General features: G+C 38.5%; 1 protein-coding gene across 1 annotated transcript; it reads left to right on the forward strand.

The window, feature by feature from the left end:
• The first annotated feature begins 235 nt into the window (after positions 1-235).
• ZNF830 (zinc finger protein 830) lies at positions 236-23,199 on the forward strand. Its single transcript, XM_081933448.1, has 10 exons — positions 236-441; positions 1,711-1,810; positions 7,799-7,916; positions 10,764-10,797; positions 11,736-11,968; positions 14,060-14,150; positions 16,005-16,068; positions 20,466-20,546; positions 21,177-21,253; positions 22,871-23,199. The coding sequence occupies exons 1-10, from the start codon at positions 305-307 to the stop codon at positions 23,052-23,054; spliced, it is 1,119 nt and encodes a 372-aa protein (XP_081789574.1). The 5' UTR covers positions 236-304; the 3' UTR covers positions 23,055-23,199.
• The last annotated feature ends 809 nt before the right edge of the window (positions 23,200-24,008 follow it).

A 24,008-nucleotide genomic window follows, 5' to 3' on the forward strand; every position in this document is an offset into this window, starting at 1 on the left:
CATTTATATAAAATCTGAATTACAGCAGAATCTTATAGCTATATCAAATCTCATTCCTTCAAAATCAAGCAGACCTCATATCTAACGCGGAAAAATATAAATATACGTCAAAATTGCATTTGGTGGATCAGTTTTGAACCGAGTTTCCCCTCCAAATTGAAGCAGCAACCACAGGATTGCTTTGAGACACACTCCGCGTGACGTACAATCTCTGCGACCATGGCGCAATTCTGATTGCGTTTTTTTTTACCTTGGGTCTTGTGGCAGGGAAATCAGCAAAGGGGAAGGGTTTTGTTTTGCAGTCATGGCTACTTCGAGTTCGGGCCGAGAACCGCGACGGTCTGTTGGTGCTTTGGGACAAGAGGAGCTGCGGAGATTAATGCGAGCCAAACAGCGCGAGTCTGCTGCGGGGAAAAGAAAAATTGACTCTCCCTACGTTAGATATCCTATCTTATCTTCGGGCGAGATACCCCCTCACACACTTTTGCACCTTTCTGCGACGGAGTTTTTTTGAGTTTTGTCTGTCTCGGTTACTCACTGGAAGTGACAGTGAACTAAATCTCGTTCCGCGCTTCTTTTTCTGTAGGGTAGGCATTTTAGTTTATTATCGCTATCCTGCATATTGTGTTTTTTTGAAGTACAGCAATCAACAGCGTGTTATGCACGTTTGAAACAAAAACGCAACACTGTACGTCAGAATTTGCAATCTGATCAAAATGTCTTAAAGGAATGGGTTAACTGGATGGAAAAACTTTTTCATTTCTTTTAAGTTCCTCCCTCTTAGTTCTTAGACATATGTATGTTTTCCTTTCTGCTACAACAAATCTGGCAGGATGTTTAGTATGCTGTACTGTTGAAGAGTAAAAGGATTTGGTAAAATACCTAAATGTAGCATAGTAGCCAGTTTACATTCAAGTGAAGAGCAGATTCCTCCAGCAATCAGTTTCCTCCATTCTGTACAGGTAATCCTTGACTTAATGACTACAGTTGAGCTCAAAATTTGTTTTGCTAAAGGAGACATTTGTTAAGTGACTTTTGCCCCATTTAACCACCTTTCTTACCACAGTTAAATGAATCACTGCAATTGTTAAGTTAGCAGCATGGTTAAGTGAATCTGGCTTTCGCATTGACTTTGCTTATCAGAAGGTCACAAAAAGTGATCCCATGAGCAGAGAACCCCGCAATAAATATGAGTAAGTTGACAGGCATCTGTATTTTGATCATGTCACCATGGGGATGCTGCAAAACTCATCATTGTGGAAATCAGTCATAAGTCACTTTTTCAGTGCTGCTGTAACTTCGAATGATCACTGTTATAAGTCGAGGACTATCTGTAATGTTCAAATGGCAAATCCAGTTTATATTGATTCGCTGGTAAAACAGCATTAGTATATTTTGTTTCAGTAAAACATAATTAAAGAGATAACAATCAGGCTCATGAGGGAATTTAAAGCCTGCATTTAACAGTGCTTACAAACCCAAACTGATTTTTAAAAAGAAAATATAATTTGTGACCAGATTGCTTTAGTTAGTGTGTTTGGTTCTAGAGGTTCAGTGAAAAAAATAGCAATTCGGGTATTGTACTTCAAGCTTTAGTCACAGAAAAAAGTGTAGCTGCATTGCAGTGATAATTTCTCAGAATAATGTTTAAAAGAGTGCTGTAGTTTTGAGAGATTATTTTTGAATTTATTTTCTTAATTGCAATACTACATATAACAATTTGGGGAATTTAAGTTGCTGCCTGTGCAATGTGACTGTGAAGAATGAACTGCTGTGGCAAACACATGTTCTTGGAAAGCAGCACAAGGAGGTAAGAGAAGTTTAATGTATATCATACTGTAAGAATACATTAATTTTTCACTTTTAATATATCTGATTTAATTCCTCTTGCTATTCTGTCATTTAATCAATATGTTGTTAAAATAGTGGAAACATATAGTGCATCCACATGGACCAAGCTTTCTTGGCAAACTCGATAGTCCATTTCATCCACCACATGCAGGAAAACCCGTACGACAGCAATAAAATAATGGTAAATCGTAGCCCGTTATGAAAAATTATCATAGAAAATAAATGGGATGAGGAGATACACTTTTGATATTATGTATAGTTTTTTGATTGGGTATGTTTTTGTAGTATTTGTATTTTTTTTAATTTGGGCAAGATAGAACCATAGAGTGAGATGGAATGGAGTGGAGTAAAGTATAGGTAATCCTCGAGTTACGAATGTAATGGAGCATGCAAATTACATTTGTAACCCAAGTATTCATAGGAGTGAATCGTATAACTTGGCCGTGTTCACTCCCTCCTTTTGTGCATGTATTCACTAATCAAATGTGCAGGTTGTTAAGTGCACATGAGGTCTCTCAGAGTGGGGGAGGGCCATGGATTGCTTAATGGTGGAACAGGCCACCTGCTTCAGAGTACCCAAGGCCTCCCCCCACCCACAGTTACCTCATGCAATTGCTTTCCCCCACCATCCTGCTAAGCTGTGTCTCCACAAGCAGGCCTGTGGAGACTCCTTTCCCTTTCAAAGATCTAGTGAACCTCTCTTGTTTCTTTGCCTGTGAGTGGTGAGAACAGAGGGAGAGCAAGATGAGCAAGCCCTGCTCAGCTTCTCTGACTCACCAAGGCTGCCTGCCATTTCTGCAGTGGTGGGCAGGCTCCATGAGTCTCCTCCAAAGGCTTCCAGGCTCGAATGGAAAAGCATTTGCATACCGAAGTGAAGCTTTGGGGCAATGAAATTGCATTGATTCAAGCCTCCCGTTGGTTTGCAAACACTTTGCACAGAGACTGGAAGCTTCTGTGTGTCCTGATCTCACAGGACTTCAGGCACCCATTCTCTGCAAAAGTGAATGGGTACCTGAAGTTGTTTGAGACCATGGCCCCCAGAAGTTTCCAGTCTCTGGAAAAAAAGTGTTTGAGTGCCTATGAGGCACTTGAAAATGGAGTGATGTTGCTCCACTTCCAAGCTCTTCACTGGCGCACAAACATTCCAGGACCAGGAAGCAACAGAGAAAGCTAGGGAAAATCACATCAAGCACCCGGACCGTTCGCTTATGTGATTGTCCACTTGCTCAGTGTGATTTTCCAGGTGCTTGATATGATTGTCCAGATGCTCGATGTGATTTTCTGTATACAGATTCATCGCTGTCTCAAATGAGAACAATGACTGTTGCATCATCTGAAAACTTAACTCCTTTGTCAGAAGAATCCTTAGAGAGGCAGTCATTGGTATATATAGAGAGAAGAGCAATTGAAGGAACAAACAGGCCTGAGTGGCACCTCAGTGGCACCAGTTGTCTGGGTGCTCAATGTGATTTTCCCTAGCTTCCTCTGTTGCTTCCTATTTGTCAAAAAGCTAGTAATCCACCTACAAGTATGGAGAGGCACAACAAGCTGAATCAATTTAGAGTAAAGAATTTTCTGGAATGATGGTATTGAATGCTGAACTGAAGTCTACACAAAGGACCTGTGCATAGGTCCCTGGGGATTCAAGATGTTGCAAGATTGCAGTGCCATATTGACAGCATCATCTGACAGTCTACTTGCTTGATAGGCAAACTGCAAAACTGAAGATGTCAGGGCAATCAGTCTGAAGTTATTCAGCTCCCTAATAGAGAGTTTTTTGGAAGATCATAAGATCGTGGGTTTATTTTTATAGAAAATGAAATCAATATATTTTTCTGTTGATGTTAGAACACAAATAGATACAATAGATAGCAATAGAACAGAACAGGTAATCCTCAATTTACAACCATTTGTTTAGTGACTCTTCAAAGTTACAGCAACATTGAAAAAAGTGACTTATGACAGTTTTTCACACTTAATACCATTGCAGCATCCTCATGGTCATATGATAAAAATTCAAAAACTTGGTAACTGATTCATACTTATGATGACTGCAATGTCCAGATCTGAAGTTATCAATTTTTACGACCTTCTGACAAGCAAAGTCAATGGGGAACAGGGCCGTCTTAACAGCATTATGGGCCCCGGGCAAAGCAGTGTACTGGGGCCCTTATGATAACTACTCACAGGAATAAAAATCTAAATAGTCGATAAAATTAAACACATTTGCATGTTAGTATTAATTTAAAAATACAGTAAAATGTAATAAATATGTTGCTGTATTTATATGTTACAAGGTGCATTGAAGGGTTAACATACAAAGATTAATATGAGGTCCCTATGCTTGTACAGCCCACAGGCAAGTGCCCATCAGGCCCATGTGTTAAAGCCGGATTCACTTAATAACCATGTTACTAATTTAACGATTGGAATGATTCACTTAACCACTGTGTCTAGAAAGCTCATAAAATGGGGTAAAACTCACTTAATAACTGTCTCATTTAGTAATAGAAGTTTTGGGCTCAATTGTGATTGTAAGTCGAGGATTACCTGAATTTTAAAATACGATTTAATGCTATATTGAGTACAAATTTGTTCTTGTAAACAAAGAAATGGAAAAGAGATAACCCATTTTCCTAATTGTTTTATATAAATACAGTCATATGAAAAAGTAACTACACCTTCCCTGTGTGTTATGGTTTTACATAATGGGACATAATAAAAATCATTTGGTTCTTAGCAGTTCTTAAAATAATCAATCACAATCAATCAGAATAGAGATAAAAGACACATTCGATGTCTTCTAATCTAGCCTCTTGCTCAAGGGGGAGATCTATACCATTTCAGACAAGTGGCTGTCCAGTCTTTTCTTAAAAATCTCCAGTGATGAAGCACCTACAACTTCTGAAGGCAAGCTGTTCCACTAGTTAATTATCATCATTGTTAGGAGTTTCTCTTTAATTCCAGGTTGCTTCTCTCCTTGATTAGTTTCCATCCATTGTTTCTTATCCTACTCTCTGGTACTTTGGAAAATAAGTTGATTCCCTTTATTTACATAACCCTGACTCCCTCCTCTTTATGGCAACCTCTCAAGTAATGGAATACTGCTATCATGTCGTCGTCCATCTCCCCCCCCCATTCCTTCTTTTTCTCTAGACCAGCGATGGCGAACCTTTTTTGGCTCATCTGCCATGAGTGGGGGGAGTGCAGGGGAGTCGTGTGGGGGTGTGCCGCACCCATAATGGAATGCGCACCCCCCCCAGTGAGCATGCACACACTACAGGCGTGACCCCCCATTTTTTGCATGCTTTTTTCGCCCTCCCCAGGCTTCAGAGGCTTTATAGGAGCCTGGGGAGGGCCAAAACAGCCTCCCCTGCCCCCAGAAGCCCTCCAGAGGCTTCAGGGACCTTCAGGAGGCTTCCCTGAACCCTCCGGAGCAGTCAAAACGAACCTCCGAGCAAACCGAAAGTCCATTCCTAAATTTCCGGTTTGCCCGTAGGACTGATTTTTTGCGCTCCAGAGGCTTCAGGGAAGCTCGTGAAGCGTCCAGAGAGCCTCCGGGAGGGGGAGGGGGAGGCTCTTTTCGCCCTCCTGGGGAAGGCGAAAAAATGGCTTTAAAAAAAGGGTGAACTTAGCTGGCCAGTGTGTGCCTGCTCGCGTGCCCTGACAAATGGCTCCGTGTGCCACCTGTGGCACGCGTGCCATAGGTTCGCCATCACTGCTCTAGACTAACTAAACCCAAATCCTGCAACTGTTCTTCATATGTTTTAATCTGCAGGCCTTCAATCACCTTAGTTGCTCTTTGCACTTTTTCCAAAGTCTCAAAATCTTTTTTGTAATGTGACCAAAAGTGGATTCAGTATTCCAGATATGGCCTTACTAGGCTTTATAAAGTGGAATTAATACTTCAAGTCATTTTGATTCTATGTCTCTTTCTACAACCAAGGATGGTATTTCCTGTCTAAGTATAAAGTCTTGCTTTGTTGGAAGGACTCATTGTTCAAGTCTGTCAAGATCTTTTTGGATCCTGAGCTTATCTTCTGGGATGTTAGCTATTCTTGCCAGCTTAGTGTCATCAGCAAATTTGATGAGTTCCCCTTCTATTCCCTCATCTAAGTCATTTATGAAGATATTGAAGAGTACTGGCCTAACCTTGTGGCACCCAACTACTTACTTCCGTCCATGTAGATGTACTTTCATTAAAGACAACTCATTGAGTGTCAGCCAGTTACAAATCTATCTGGTGGTCATGCTGTCTATCCCACATTTTTCTAGTTTACCAAGAAGTAGGTTGTCATTCTGGTTTCGGCACTCGGTACTGAAAATGTTTGCCGTCACTGTCCTACTCCCTTACATGATTTGTTATTTAGTGGTTTTTGCTTGGAATTAGTTCTAAGGATGTTGAAGACTTCCCCCCTCTATTTTAGTTTAAAACCCTTCTGATATGATGAGTCAGTCATTTTCTGAATATATTCTTTGCAGTTCTTATGAGTTTGCTCCATCCCTTGCCATCAGAGTGGATAAAATTGATGATTATTTTTTTAAAAAAATAAAAATCAGATTTTTAAATTTTTTAATTGGATTTTTTAAAAATTGAATTAATTTTAATAAAATGCTTTTGGAATAAAAATCTATCAAAGATAGTTTTCTATTTAAGATACATTAATAATTTAGTTTATTCCACATGAAATGAAGCTTAGTTATGTAACATGAGGCTGCATATTCTGCAATATTTACATTTTTGATAAACTCATTTAATGAATCCAAACTCTGCAAGCTGAAATAACATGCACTGCATTGATGCATTCACACAATTTCAGAATAACCATGAGATAAATCATAAAACAAAGTTCCGGAATATTCCTTTATCCCATTGTTTTGCAAATCTATGTACACTACAAACTCTATGATTATTTGAAGAGAAATGCATCTACCACCAGGCTCTAAATGAGGAGGAAGGGCAAGTAGTAAAAATGAAAGTGAAACCTTCTAATCAGCTTATAAATATAATATTAAAGAGCATCTGCTATTTCAGATCCATTATGGCAGTGCCTGTTAGCGGGCATCTATTCATCTGCTGCCCGCACATATCCCTCACCTTCTTGTGTCACTGCTATATCACCAGCCATCTCATTAAAGTGAATGGGACTGTTGGTGAGTCAATAGTGGGTCAGTGGAGAAGCTGCTGCAGGACAGAGATGACAGTTACTCTTTAAAAATTATGATTTAAATCGCCTTGATTTAAATCAAATCCACCCCGGTTGCCAGTGGTGCTTCATGTAGGTTGTGCAGACCAGAAAACTCCTAAAACTTCAATTTTTAAAGAAGTCAATTGAGCATCAGCATTTGATTAGCAGCATCTGGCTGTTGTTAGCCTCTTCATACCAATGGAAGCAGTAACGGTGTACTTAGTTTTTCACATGTGGCTTCTCCATTTGGCTTTTAAAAAAAATATCATGGCGTAATATATGAAGTTTTGTTGTTCATCTGAAGTTGTGTTTTCCTATTTTTAAGAACTGCTAAGGATGAGCTGATTTTTATTATGTTTTAATATGTAAATCGGATGGGTGCTGCCCGGCTTTACTGCCGGTTTGCTCATGGGCGCACTTTGTGCAGTTCAATTAAAATTGATCTGCACATGCGCAGAACTGAAAAACAATATGGCGCTGGAGACCAGGGAACCAGTTTGGGGCGTGACAGGCCTGGGTCGCTGCCGGTTCCAGTGACCCAGGCTGCCATACCACTACTGGTTCAGCCGAACCAGTGGGAACCCACCTCTGATGTAAATCCATAGAACTCAAAAACGGTGCATTTTCTTTTTGACATGGCTGCATAAAGGTTCTTTCAGTTGCACTTTTTCCTTATTGGTATTGGTATTTTTGGTATGATTTTGAGCCCTGCAAATAATCCTCAGGTATTTTATTTGCTGATTTAATTTTTTTTCTAGAAACTTGAATCATTAAAAGATATTAAACATGCTCCATCCAAATCATTTACTGACACTTCATCTCCTCTCAAAAAAAAAAAGTCAGAAACAAGAATTCTAGATCAAAAGAAAGGACAAGGTATGGAAAACTCCTTTATGCTTGCTATATTTGTAATTTGAAAATAAAAATCTGACAGTTAAGGTCTGCTGCATTTAAGTTTGACTTTATTCATAAAATTTCTTGTGTACTGGCTACGTCCAGTTAGTTAGATTGTAGAATGAAGCAATGTTTTATGAACTTAGTCAATATTGTCATTTCTGGAATTTCTAATTTGTATTTAGGTGGTGGACGTGCCCTTCTCTCTAGGTTCCTGCAGGCCCTCCTCTTGTTATAGGCTGTAATGTAGCAACAGACTATCTCTTTTTTCAGGCTTCACAATATTGAAATTATGAAGCAAAATCAATGAAACAAACCCAATGCCATGACCTTTTGATTGAAGAACAAAGCAGAACATGAGAGTATCACATTAAAACACTGGAAAGGGGGAGCAATAATATGCTTATTGAATTGATTTAACTGAATTTTATTTGGTAGGTAGCTAATAAAAAAATTATGAGATTGGGTAATTGTAAATCTTCAGTTTGTGGCTATGTATGGTATTGTGCAAACTGAAGTTACAAGTTGGCTTTGACTGCTTGCATTTTTGCTTATTAAATTGTGGCTGTAAACAAATTGATCAAACTTTTGTCAGAAAAAAAATGTTGACTGACAGGAATAATTGTCATCTGAATTTGATGTTGAAATAATTGGAAAAATGAGTGTTTAAATCTCCGTTATGAATTGAGTTTGTTGCGCAGAAAAGATTTAAATCATTTGAAATTTTATTTATCATATTGTTTTTGATGGAATCTAATTAAAACAACACAATTCTTTTTGCATATAATTTCTAAACAAGAGGAGGGGAAGTAGGGGTGATTTCACTAATTCTTGTTCTTACCATTCTTTTTGTGGAGTTTTTCCACTTCTCCATAATTCTCCAAATTATGATGACAGAGAATATGTTCATTCTCATTTCTCCCATTATGTATGAAGCTACAGTAGATAGAAAGAAAATAATGCCATTTGTTTGTATGTAACACTGACTTTGACTAAAGAACAAATTTTCAGATTTTATTGATTTATTCAAAAAAAATATTTTAAAATGTATATAGCTTTCTGTCTTATATCAAACTCTGGCAAGCTCACAATTAATTAAAACAATATAATAATCATATTAAAAGCTATTAAAACCATAAACATTAAAAACCATAAACCTGGCACTATGTCAAGCTTTTGACATGTAGTCATCTCATTTTGAGGTTAAGGGAGAAGAGTGTTCCATAAAGCAAGAGCTGCCATAGAAAAGGCACACTTCTTAATTCCTATATAGTGGGCATGTTTAAGAGAAAGATCTGGCTGCATTTCCCTTAAACCTGCCACCTGCCCACCTTCCTTTAAACCTATCACCTGCCCAGCTAGGGGTAAAGATATATAACTGGGTCTCATTAGCATATTCATATATATTAGATACCAGACTCAGTAACAATAAATTATCTCCCCCAAAGGTTTCATGTAGGTGGTAAGAAGGAAAAATAAAAACTCCAGCCCTGAGGTATCCCACATTGCAGGGCTTGACTCTCTTCCCCTACTAACACTAACTGGATGTAATCGAAGGAGGAGGAGAACCACTCTTAACACAGTGCCTCTCATTCCCAATCCCTGAAAGTGGTCTTGAAGCATACATGGTTGATGGTATTGAAAATGACTGAGAGGGCCAGAATGGTTGCATGATTCCTACCCTAGCCCTCCAAAGGTCATTGGCAAGTGCAATCAATTCTGTTTCAATGCTGTGCCCTTCCTGAACCTAGTTTGAAAATAATCCAGATAATCTGCTTCATCCTGGGACCTTTGTAGCTATGAGTCAACCAACCTCTCAGCAACTTTCCCTAAAAAGGGAAAGTTGGAGACCGAATGAAAATTGTCTAATATTGTGAGGTCCAAGGATGGCCTTTGAGAAGGATATGCGGTACCATCCTTCCAGCAAAGAAACATTAATCTCATACAACTTCTTAGGAAGCTTTGACCAATCAGGCATGGGCCCAGTACCATGCTTACAGTTCTAAGGTTCCTGTCCACTTCCTCAAGAGCAACTGGCTTGAACTCTTCCTAGGACAGTAAACAAGGCTCAGATGTGACTCTATCACCTCCAAAGAGTCTGGCCAACCAGAGTCCAGCTCTATGCAAAGTTGAGCAATATTGCTACATAAATCCTAGGTATATTCCTCACAGTGACACTGGGTGCATCAAGTGCTTGGAGTGGGCTGAATGAATAGGCTCTACAGGTAATCTTCAACTTAACAATTGTATTGGAGCCTGGAATTTCCATTGTAAGACTCATGACATGGTTAACCAAGGCACCCATTAACCAAATCATAAAGATTTTACAATTACTTTGTGGAAGTCATTAAGTGAATCTGACGATCATTAAGCAAATTACTGTATTTCTATGGGTGTTTTTTTGTTTTGTTTGGTGTAATCTGCATATTTTCTTAGGATGCCTAACCTTGGAATGCTGGTACAAACTTGATCTGGGGTGCTCTGGTCTTTATCACTAGTCATTCCCCCCCTCCCCAATTTCCCATTACGTACACACATAGCTTTATTACCTTTACATCCTTCGCTCTCCCTTTCTAGCCTTTGATGGCAGGATGCCTGTGAAGCTCCAAACCGAACCAGGCAGAGTTGAGAGCTAGGTAGTTAACTTTAGATCAGTCATTCTATCTCATCTCAACCCACTCATAGGCTTGTTGTTATGAGGAAAATGGGAGTTGGGAGCATTACTAAACCATGTTTGAGTTGATAAAAAAAATAAGGATGGGATAAAATCTTATATAGTATATGCAAAGCTGCTATTGATATAAATCTGATTAATATCTTTATTTTCAGATTGTAATGACCATCCACAAGCAGTTTCATCTAAGTAAGTTGTTACCTCTTTGCATTTCCCCCTTTTCACAAGTAAAGATATAAAATAGAATTTGCTTTCTATACTTTTTGTACAAAATTACTATGCAGAGGAAATGGCTCTAAATTAAGTTTCGGTGTGACAAACTAGATTCCATTTGATAATAAGCATCCACAAAAGAGACCTAAAACAAGATGGATCAACATTGGCAAGTATTGTGGGATCAACTAGCAAAAGAAAGTTCAAGACTGAATTGGTTAAAAACATGTGGAAGAGGCCATCCTTCAGTGGATAGATAGACAATGGTTAGAATGATGATGATGTGAGGTTGCGGCTTGGATCTATCGTGTCTGTTACAATAAAATTTTGCACAGTATTCTATAAACATGAGTAAATTTTTAAAAGTGCTCAGGGTGTTTCTCATGCTCTGAGTATTAATTCCTGTGTGGTAGATTGGCATGAGAACTGAGACAACACTATAGATCAAACAGTTGGCTTTTTGAACATTATGAATTGCATGTAAAGACAGTGAATGACTGATTTAACATACATTGCTATAGGACAGTGATGGCGAACCTTTTTGGCACCAAGTGCCCAAACCAGAACACAGGTACATATGTGTCCATGTGTGCATGCTGGAGCGCCGGAAACTTGAAGATTAGCTGGCCGGCATGCACATGCCTGTTTTCTGGGCCGTTTTTTGGGCCGTTTTCAGTCTGTTTCCTGGTGCTCGAGAAACCAGAAGAGCAGCTGGCAACGGCATGGATGCCCACAGAGTGGACTCTGTGTGCCACACGTGACAGAGGTTTGCCTCACAGCTATAGGAGCAGCAGCAGCTTTGTGATCACAATAATGCATTTTAAAAATAGAAGTAGAAAAACGAGTGGAGTTGATTGTCCAAATTCTGATTTGCATTGTGATTGCATTTTAAATTTTTTGCCTTTCTTTTTTAGCCTGCCAAAAAACTTTTTTGACAAAATTGAGCAAACAGAAGTAGAAATAGTATCTTCAAAAGGTTCAAGTGTTGTCTTACTAGGAAATTATAAAACAGAGGAAGGAAAGAAAGAAGAGATGACAAAAGAAATTAGAGAGAGGAACAGCAAAACTTCATTGCCAACCCCAGCTCAGTATGAATTATCTTCAGATCTTGTTCCAAAAGCAGAACATGTGGTCTGTTCATCAACAGGTAAGATTAGTATTTTTAGATACCATCAAATAACGATACAAAAACAAAACAAAACCCAAACCCCATTATCCAAGGTCAATAGAGCAAAGATGACACGAAAAATAATACAAGCTTAATTTATCTTGAAGAAATTGTTTAGCTTCTAGGTATAAGGCAGCGATGGCGAACCGTTTTTGGCTCACGTGCCACAAGTGGGGGGAGCGCAGGGGGGTCGTGTGCGGGGGTGCCGCACCCATAATGCAATGCGCGACCCCCCCAGTGCGCATGCGCACACAACGTGCGACCCCCCCCATTTTTACATGCTTTTTTCGCCCTCCCCAGGTTCCAGAGGCTTTATAGGAGTCTGGGGAGGGCGAAAAGAGCTTCCCCCGCCCCCCCAGAGGCCCTCCGGAGGCTTCAGGGACCATCCGGAGGCTTCCCTGAAGCCTTCGGAATGCTTAAAACCACCCTCCGAGCAAACCGGAAGTCACTTTTCGCCCTCCCCTGGCTCCTATAAAGCCTCTGGAGCCTGGGGAGGGTGAAAAATGGCTTTTAAAAAGGTGAACTCAGCTGGCCAGTGCGCACATGCGCGCTGGCCAGCTGACAGGGCAGCGCCTCGCGTGCCCTGACAAATGGCTCTGCGTGCCACCTGTGGTACACATGCCATAGATTCGCCATCACTGATATAAGGCAAAGCACTTTGAAACAAAATCTTTGACTTTTGCAATTGCTTTTGGGGGGGAGCAGTTCTTTCTGGGCCAATATGGGAGTGGACAGTTATGTCTCTACTATGAGGTTGGAGGGGATTTTGAAGTAAAAAAGCAAGTGTTTAAATAGTGCCGACAGTAAAGAAATCATTCTGTACATAACCAATCAAGAACTGACTAGAGTAAGATATGAAACTAATAATTGCTGCTTGGAACCTTTGAATTTAATGCTTATCTAGTATTTCTCTGGTGTGGTGTCTGGGGATAAATAATAGGTTGCCTACCTATTTGTATCTGAAGTGATCTCCATATCCCACTCCCATTTTATTTTATTTAGTTTCATTTTTATTCACTATTGTAGAGCAGATTATTGTTTGGCTAAATAATAGTGAGAAAGAGAAGGATTTCCTTATCCTCCCTTTTCACTGTTTTTCAGGCCAACCCTTATTTGATTTTAAAAGCCTGCCTCCTCCCCTGAATCAATATGTTGAAGCAGTCCTCAAGTGGCAGTAACAGCATAGTCCAAAATCATCAGTTAATGGTATTCCATAAGCAACACTCATTGAGATGGAAGGTGACAGATTTTGCTACCTTCTCTCTTTGATTGGTCTTGACTCCAGGTTCTTTCACGAAGTATTTTCAGCAGTATCATAGTTGCAGGAGAGAAAGAGTTAGGTGTTCTGCATGGTGTTTAAACAGGCTAGATTTCTTATTTCTTCCACATTTCTTCCCTGGTGTTTGTGCTTAGGCAGGCTCAGGAGTTTTCATGTCAAAAGGCTGAATATGACTGACATGACAGATCAGGTGTGCATGGGTATGAACTAATAGTAGACCCAGAACATGAGTCAATCTGGAGCAATTTATTAGCATCCTAGTTAGTGCTAACATGGTCACCAGTGCTTTCACAGACACATGCTGTAGTTAACTAATTGTTAGCATTGAATGTGAAGATGCAGGAGGAGGTTAAGCCTGCAAATAAAGCTCAACCTACTTCAACATGGATCTCTTGGAATGTCTCCATAAATGGGCATCCACAGCTGGGCAAAGAAAGTAAATATTGAAATGAATAATGAAAATGCTGGGTTGCAAGAATAGAATAGTTCTGTATAGAAATAGTAGCGTCATTTCTGCAAATAGGACATTGTATTTATTGTCATAGTTTGCTGTGGGTACTGTTCTTTCCACCTATATCTGTTCAAACTGCATTAATTTAACCTCAATCTCAAACCAGAATTTCATGCTCAGGTCCTTCTAAATTTGATCCATCCATGTTGATTTACATGGAAAGAATCTTAAACCAATGTTTTTCAGTTTATTCTCTGTACTATTCACAATTAATGTATCTATTTTGGTAGTAAATCACATATTTTTAGGCTGTGCTTAAGTATAACCTTGTGTTTTGTAGACCACGTGGAGAAGAATGCTTTAGCTACTCCTCAGTTATCCCATTCAGAATCTGTACAGAAGGCAGAACCACAAGAAAAAAACCATCAAAGGTCAAGTATCTAGAACAAAAATTAAGTGTAATATTTTAATCTGAATTATTTTTCTCCTTAATTAGAATTAAATATGGACTAGTACATTTAATTAATATCATAAAATTAAATTACTTATTACAGCATTATACATAGTTTTTGCATAATGACTACAACTGAAAGTGGCAACTGTCACTAAGAAATTTGATTGCTAAGTGAAATATTATGACTGTGACAGTTGTTAACTGAAACAGCAAGTTGTTAAGACATCATATGTCTGCAACTTGTGATTTTACTGCTGGCTTTTTCATTGACTTTGCTTTTCAGAAGTTGGTTTTGAAATGCATAAATGTTCATTATAATGCAGTGTTTGTAAACACCCACTGGTTGCAAAGTATCCACAAACTGATCATGTGACTGAGGATGTTGCAATAGTTGTAAATGAGAGAACTGGTTGTAAAGTTATTTTTTCAGCACTGTCATAAAAGGGTAGTTGTTGTTTAGTTGTTATTTAGTTGTTAAACAGAGTAATTGCTAGGCAATTAATATAATATGAACAATGCAAGATAGTGTAAATTATCACAGAATTTGTGCCATAATTGGGGGCATAAACGAGCAAAAAATGGCCCATTTTTCATCAAAAAAAGGGCATAGATAGTCTTATGGAGACTTATAGAGTGCTCGGGGCGGGGGGGGGATTGAGGAAAAAATGGCCTATTTTTAAATCATTTCTGCCCTCTCCAGCCCCCAGGAGCTCTCTGAAAGTCTTCATAAGGGCATGGACGGCCTTTTGGTGAAGGGAGTGGGGCTTCAGGACGTACAAAATGCTGTATTCAGTGTATAAGGCGCACCCAGATTTTCAGCTTCTTTTTTGAGGGAAAAAGCTGCATCTTATACTCCGAAAAATATAGTACTATAATACATATTGCTGCCTCCTTAGATGGTAGGAAAAATTGCCTTTTCCAAAATGGACCACATATTTCCATTCCTTGACAACTGGAAAAATTTCCAGTTTCTTAGTATTATTTTTGTCACTCCTCATACTCAGTACAACCTTGATTAAATATATTATGGTAGTTGGTGTAGCATAAATGAAATTAAATCTTCATTAGTCATAGACCAGCATAAGGTGTAGCATAAAACATCACAATTTAAGCCACAGAAGTTGAATACTTAAAAGTATTAAAAGTATTAAAATATTTTTAAAGTATTAAAATAATTTAGATAAGATTTGGGAACATACAGACTTCAGGATTCTGGTTAAGAGAATTTACATAATTTGATGTTAAGACTTGGAATAACTAAACCTTTATAATATATCATTAGTTATAAAATGAATGTTAATATTTCAGGTAGTTGTCACTTAGCAACCACAATTGAGCCAGGAATTTTGATTGTAAGTTGCTACAATCATTAAGACTTGACCATTTTTATGACAATCATAAAACGAGTCACCATGGTTGTTAAGCAAACCACATGGTCATTAAGCAAATCCATTTTCTTAAATGGGCATTTTTTGTTTGAAACCAGCAAAAAACATCAGAAACCAGAAACCAATGTTGCATATTGCAGTCATGTTGCTGTGGGACAATGTAGCCAGTCATAAATATGAGCTGGTTGCCAAACATCTGAATGTGATCAAATGATTGCAAGAGGTGTTGCGGAAGCCGAAACATCAAGGACAAGTCATAAGTAACTTATAGGGGTCTGTTTTAACTTCAAATGGTCATTAAATGACTGGTCCTTAAGCAAGACTACTTGTATTGTATTTTAAGATCGCTTTATGTTGGCTTGATCTTTACTTACTCTCAATTTGAATAGTTCATTTATTACAGTATTTCGAGATGAGTATTAATTATTGCCTTAACATTTCAGAAGAGAAAACACTGCAGAGGCCTTACCAGAGGGATTTTTTGATGATCCAGAAGTGGATGCAAAGGCAAGTATTTAATTGTTTCCTCTCATATGAGTTCTTTATTTATTGGAATAAGAATACCATCGAACCCCTTTCAGGCCTTAGAGCAAAAGGCAGGATATATATCAAGAAAACAAATAAATGAATGATCCAAGGACTTCTAGTTGCTGTAATTAAATAGGTGATATGCTTCTCTGTGGCTTGAGTGATACTATAAAATGTAACTGATATTTTAATATTGTTATAGTAAAACTTGCATGGTTCTTTCTAGATCTAATCTTTCATAAGGTGATGTTGAATTCCTTTTCTGATGTATTCATTGAAATCTCAACAATTTGAATGGAATGAGCAACTATATATTTGTGGAAAATGGAAGTGCTATGGACATAGTTTATTTAGAATACAATAAGATATTTGACAAAGCAGCCTATTTCTTGGTAAATTAGAACAATATGATATAGAGCAGTGATGGCTAACCTTTTGTGGCTTGCGTGCCAAAAACAGGAGGAGCGCAGGGGGGTTGTGCATGGGTGTGCCACCCCCATAATGCTATGCGCACGACCCCAGCGCACATGCATGCATGACCAGCGCTTCCCCACCCCCATTTTTGGTGTGCTTTTTTCACCCTCCCCAGGCTCCAGGAGTTTTATAGGAGCCTGGGGAGGGCAAAAACAATCTCCCCTCCCCCCGGAGGCCCTCCGGAGGCTTCAGTAAACTCCTGAAGCCTCTGGAGGGCCTCCGGGGGGGCTGTGGTGGTATATTCTATATCCATGATGGTGAACCTATGGCACGCGGAGCCATTTGTCCGGGCACACGAGGTGTTGCCCTGTCGGCCACCTTTTGAGACCATTTTTCACCCTCTGGAGGCTGCAGGAGCTTCCTTGAAGCCTCCAGAACAGACTTCTGGTTTGCTCATAGGACCTGTTTTAGCCCTCCAGAGCCTTCAGGGGCCTTCCGGAGGCTTCCCTGAAGGCTCCGGAGGGCAGAAAACGACTCTATGAGCAGCCCAGAAGTGACTTTCAGTTTGCTCGTAGGGTTGTTTTTTGCCCTCCGGAATCTTCAGGGAAGCCTCCTGAAGGCTGCGGAGGGCTAAAACAGGCCCTGCAAGCTAACCGGAAGTCCGTTCCTGAACTTCCAGTTTAGCCGTAGGGCCAGTTTTTTGCGCTCCAGAGGCTTCAGGGAAGCTCCTGCAGCCTCCGGAGGGTGAAAAATGGCCTCAAAAGAAGACCGACAGGGCAACGCCTCATGTGCCTGGACAAATGACTCCGCATGCCATAGGTTCGCCATCACAGATGTAGAGTATACCACCACCAGGTGAATTTGAAACTGGCTGACCAGCTGCAATCAGCAGGTAGTCCTCAATGGAACTACATCTACATGGAGAGAAGTAAACAATTGAGTTCCTCAAAGTTCTATCTCAGGACCAGTACTCTACAACATTTTCATAAATGATCTTAATGAGGGGATAGAATGGGTACTCATCAAATTTGCAGACCAAGCTGATTAGAATAGCCAACACTGTAGATGATAGAGTCACAATTTAGAACGACCTTGACAGACATGAACACGGCCCTAGCCAACAAAGTGCAGTTCATGTTGAGAAAAGTCCTACGCATAGGCAAATACATAGCTATAAAAAAAGATGGTATCTGGCTCAAGAGTGGTAACTGTGAAAGGCATACGGTATATTATTCTAGTTAGTAGATCACCACTAAGTGTGATCTAGCAATGAGTTGCAGCTGCCAAAAAAGTTCATACAGTTTTAGGTTCATTAGCAGATAAAAAGTTTCAGAATTGTGTGAAGTGATAGTTTCGCTTAATGCTGCACTGGTGGGGGAATCATACTTGGAATATTATGTCCAGTTCTGATGACCAAAATAGAGGAAACTTGCTGAGACCCTAGAAACAGTGCAGAGAAGAGCAACAAAGATGATAAGGCGTCTGGAGGCCAAACCCTATGATGAATGGCTGCAGGAACTACATATGTCTAGTATAATGAGGAAAAGGACTAGGGGTAATATGATAGCAATCTTCTAGTACTTGAGGTGCTGTCATAGAGAAGAGGGGATCAGCCTGTTCTCCAAAGGATCAGAGGGCAGGATACAAAATAATGGGAAGTGGTTATTAAAGAGAGATCCAACCTAGAACTAATGAGAAATTTCCTGACAATGAGAACAATCAATGGAATGAACTTGTGGGAGCTCCATTACTGGAGGTTTTCAAGAAGAGACCGGAGAGATATTGTCCAGAATAGTATTGGATCTCCTTCCATAGACTTGGTCTAGAACAGGGGCCTGCAAACTTAAACACTCTAAAGAGCCATTTGGACCATTCCCCACAGAAAAGAAAACACGGGAAGCCACAAAACCTGGGTGGGTGTGGCCCAACTCGATGTCATTCACTCCCACCAAGTCACATGACACACCCCAAGCCACGCCAACCCAGCTAGTCATTAAGGCAGAGAACTGCCTTAATGACCAGCTAGTTAAATTATTCGCAATGCCCAGCCCTGCCTCACCCCTCCCCTCCAAGCCACCTCTTGTCATGCCCAGCCTTGCCTCAAAGGCCTCAATATATGTATAGTTCTGTAAAAATATTGTTCATCTCTCTCTCTCTTCCTCCCTCCTTCTATTTCCATCTTTCTTTCCCTCTCTCTCTCTCTCTCTCTCTCTCTCTCTCTCTCTCTCTCTCTGTCTATCTCTTCTCTGTGTCTCCCCCCCCCCCTCTCTCTCTCTCTCTCTCTGTCACTCTCTGTCACTCTCTTTCCCTCCCTTCCTCTCTCTTCCCCCTCTCTCTTCCCCCCTGAACTGGTGCTGGGTGGTGGGAATCTGAAGTCTGGAGCCCGACAAGCCCAGGAGCAGTGCGCTGAAACTCAGCTGGGAGGCATGGAATCCCAACACAGGCAGCTCTGCTGGAAAAGCAACTGACATTTTTTGCTGAGCTGAGATGGCGCAGGGTCATATTGTGTAATGGGCTTCAGGAGGAGGAGACTCCATCTCCCCCATGTGAAACACCTGGGTGAAAAAGTTCACTCAATCAATTCCAACTTTGTAAGATCTTTTTCTTTTGCGAGAAGTTGGAATTGATTAAGTGATTTTTTTTTAGTCTCAAAAAAGTTTGTTTCCCTGCTAACGACAGCGGGAACCATGACAGAGAAACCCGATGAAGCTGGGCTGCGGCAAAGGCACGCATGCCCACAGAGAGGGCTCTGCATGCCACTCTGGCATGTGTGCCATTGGTTCGCCACCACAGCCTTAGGCTATACTGCAGCAATGATAGATAAATGCAATAAATTATCCACATATTGTTATTCATTATACAAAAATAAACCGATCACATTACAATATTTACAATACTAATAAAAATATAATTTCTTCTTCTGCCTAACATACAAAACCTAATTCCAATACTTTCTTATCTGTTTATTAATCTTAATGTGCTATTTACATGCTAGTCTTCCTTTCAGTCAATCAACCAATTATACAAAATTTAATGAGATCTTGCAAATATACAATTTACTGATATTTTAAATGGATGCATAATAAGGACAAAGATTTTGCCCATCAGGTTTTTGTGATGCCAGAATGCTGACGGATCATGTAATCTACAGTATATTGCTTGATATTTAAAGTAAGCAAATAAGAAACCTACTAGAGATTAGTTTTTATGTTAACATTTTGAACACCTAGCCTGTTTCTTCTAATATGACCCTTACTAAACACACTTTCCTTTGCCATCAGGCAGATTTGCTATATATGATCTTAAGTGAGATTACCCCCAGTTGTAGGGGGTAGGGGGTACAGTTGTAGCTGTAAATTATTGAGTTGAGCTTGATAAGCAGACTCTCCTTTGCCTGTAACATCTCATAGATTTGAAACAATATGTATTTTTAGTTGTTGATAAGAATTAGGAAAGTAAGGAAGAATAATGTGTGTTTGTGTACATGATATATAATACAATGTGTGCGCTTGTGTATGTGTGTACATGATATATAGTGCAGTGTGTGTGTGTGTATTGAGAGTGCATCTTTGGTTGTAATCAAATTGTCAGTATTATTGGCTTTTTCAGTTGTCCTATATTCTGCCTATTAAATGTTTGCATGTTGGGTACTTATTAAAAACTTGTGTATTTCTGGAAATAAATCTGTCTTTGGTGATCATTTCCACTTTCCCCATTTTTTGCTGGCCATACAATATAGTAGAATTGACCTCGGGACTTCCTGCATGCAAAAAAAGTACGTCTGCCATTGAAGTGAAAAAAAAGCATTCTCATGGAGAATTCATGGAGGAAAAGAATTAGGATAATCATTATTGAACAAATTTGAGGAAGAAGGAAAATCTACCACTGAAAAAGTACATGTGATAAAGATAATAATGCTTGTTGAATTTTAATTTTGCCTTGTATGTGTATGTGTGTTCTAGGTGCGCAAGGTTGACACTCCAAAGGATCAGATGGATAAAGAATGGGACGAATTCCAGAAAGCTATGAGACAAATCAATACAGTAAGCTAATATTCCGTTTTGAAATTAATGCATATACAAAAATGAAACTTGGCAGAAGTGATCTTATTGTCTCAATACAGTTTACATGGTAGATGAGTGGACAAGCAGGAACCGGAAGGGTTGTCCCATATACAATAGCCATCAGACAGAAGAATTCTGATTTCTTTTCTAAGTCCAGATCAGACATTCCTTTATAAAGATGATAAATTAGTCCAATCCTTTGAACTTAATAATAATATACCATGTTACCCAAATGGTTTTCAATTGATACATTGCTTTTATCTCTTTCTTTTATATTGTCCATGTCAACATGAAATTCTGAAACATATTGACTTTTTAAAGTATTTTCTCACTGGCACTTGGGACATTTCTCTCCCCTTTTTTTGCAGGGGGAGATGCAGTCCCTGATCCCTGTTTTCTTTTTGCTTAATTCTTTCAAGAGTTAAGACTCAGAAGAGAAGATTTTGCTGCCGGGGGAAATGTATATGGACTGGCAATTCCAGAGTTTTAATTATAGTGAAAAGAAAGGAAACTTTACACTGTTGTATTTCTCTATGTTCCATGAAAGTCAGGGAAATTTCCCCAGAAATTGAGCCTAAAATTGCTATTTTTTTAAAAATTCTGAATTAGATTTCAGAAGCAATAGTGGCTGAAGAAGATGAAGAAGGGCGACTTGACCGTCAAATTGGAGAAATTGATGAACAAATGTACGTAGGTCAAATTTTGTCTTCAAGTGGTATTTATGAACAGAATTTCTCAAAAACTACTTAAATAATTTTTATATTGCTTTGGTAAGACTGTACTTGAAATCATGCAGCCAGTTAGTCAATGCAAGATGAAAAAGATGTTGAGACTCAAGTGCAGAGAAGAAGCAACAAAGATAATTAGGGGGTTGGAGCCTAAAACATGATGAATGGTTTCAGGAATTTGTTATGTCTGGTCTAATGAGGAGAAGGACTAGGGGACACATGAAAGAAGTCTTCCATTTGAAGGACTATCACAGAGAAGACAGAGATCAACCTAATAATCTCCAAAGCAAGACAAAAGCAACTGATGGAAATTTATTAAGTAAAGATCCAACCTAGAACTAGGGAGAAATTTCCTAAAAGGGAGAACAGTTAATCAATGGTACAGTTTGCATCCAGAAGTTGTATGTGCTCCATCACTTGAGATTTTTAATTTATTTATTAAATGCTTATTGGGGCCCAATCTAGCACTGAGGTTCCCTCCCATTTATCTCTATATGTTTCCCTATCCAGACTTCAATTATACATAGTCCACCTTTTCTCAACTCCTTTGGTTTTGGACTTAATTGATGTTCAGTAATTGAGCGCATAACATGAATTAAACCTTCTCATTCTATCTGACTTTGACATTGGTAACATGTCATATGCATAAAGCAGAATGTTTACAAGTTTGCTTTTAACTTTAAACCTATGCATATTGGTTCTGAATTTAATTATCAAAGTTTGTTCTAAATTTTCCCATTTATCAGGGAAATAATACATAGATATTTGTGGAGGTATATTTAACATCACAGTTAGAGGCCTTAAAATGGAATACTGTATAACATCTAGAAAAAGTGAAGAGACACCTATGATCATTTCTGTTCTCTATTCATTTGAGTTCTTCCTTGATCAATATGGCCAAATCCCTTATTGCCTGGCCTTTTTCTTCTACATTCCATATTGGTTTGACCCAGGATTTAAAATCAGATATTGAAATCTGTTTACCTCCAGCTGTAACCAGTTATCTTTTATTGCAATTGGAAAGAAATTCAGATAGATTACATAGAAATAGGGAGCAACATATTGTAATAGTGTATTTGGGCTTTTTTGACTGCAGTTCAAGAGAAAATTCTGAACTAATTTTAATTGTTTTCAAAATAATTAAAGGAGCAATATAGAAATCCCTGTCTTTTATTCAAACTAGAACAGAGAAAGCACTCACAGACTGCATGGATGCTTCTTAGCCCATGACCTATGCAACTGTTAGACAACTAATTTTGTGAAAAATTATATTTTAGAAACAAAACATGTAGAATAAGGGTGTTTGTTTTTTTTACATTTTCAGCACATTGCTTATGCCACATTGATACTTTTTATCTGCTGTATTTCTTAGCCAATCTGTATTTCTGTAAAATGTAGTTTCAGGTTTCCAAATCCAATCCAGAAAAAAATAGTAATTAACTGGCTCCATTGCAATTATATCAGGGTTTTAATAAAATGCTCTTTATATGAAGTTGCATTCCATGAATGTGTAAGGTTTATGTTTTTACCTTTTCACTTAATCAGAAAAAGACTGTTTAATTTGTTTTACCTTAGAGAATGTTTCCGTCGTGTTGAACAACTGCGGGACCGCCAGGAAATAAGAAAAGATCAATTAAAGGAAGCCATGAGTCAAACAGTCACACAGACTAAAGAAGATGATGATATTGATAGTAATGATGAAGGTGAATTGCAGGACTTGCTGTCTCAAGACTGGAGAGCAAAAGGAACAATATTGTAACTGAGAAGAGGATTAAATTTTCCAATTGTGACATTGTTGTTTTGTTGTGTACTAACTTTTCATACATACATGTATGTATATATATTAAGTCTTGTAGGTATTAAAACTATCTGTTGAATGTCATAAAATATTTTTTAAAAAACTATTATAGCTGTTATGGAAAACCTTTTATTCAAGCCACTACTGTGCTAGCAGTAGCTTTTAAATATGCACTGAAATGTGCTATTCAGGCAGATGAATATAAAAACAAGCGCTTACCAGTTAGAACTATTTTGTAATCTTAAATAGAAACCTGCTTACTTTTATTTCCTGCACTTAACATATGCCACAGTTGTTACCTCCATACTACATTGGAAACTTAATGTTAACTTGTTTTTTCCTCAGATTCATAAATTAGCTATTAGTCATCTTTTATAAATCTAAATATATTGCTTCACAGAAATCAGAGTTTTCAAATTCACTGAAATTTACTAGTGCATTTTGTAATTTGGTATTGAATAATTGTTTATTTGATACAGACATTCATTAGCAAATATCAGTGAATACTTACCAATGTATAATCCTGGGGAAGGATGCCCCATTAAATTGAAAATCATGAGTTTTCCAATAAAACATATTATTTTCACATGATGATAGATATTCCTTCTTTCCTCCTGCATGATGTCATGATTATTGAATAATGCTCAGAAGGAAAAGAAGAGACTTGATGCTTTTAAAAACATCTCTAAATTATATAGAGCCAATACTAGGAATGAAAATTTGGGACTGGATTAAACTGTTAGTAAACAAATGTTTTCTGTTTAAATTAGTTTCAGAAACAATTTGATAATATGCCCCCCTAATCTAAAACCTCTAAGTTCCACTTGTTTCATTTTCATCACATTCATTCATTTTGTCACATAATACATGGGATTCTTTCTACAATCCTCTTTAAGAAACAGTAAATTTATACAC

Source organism: Natrix helvetica (assembly GCF_964273705.1).
Source record: "Natrix helvetica genome assembly, chromosome: Z".
Lineage (NCBI taxonomy): Eukaryota > Metazoa > Chordata > Lepidosauria > Squamata > Natricidae > Natrix > Natrix helvetica.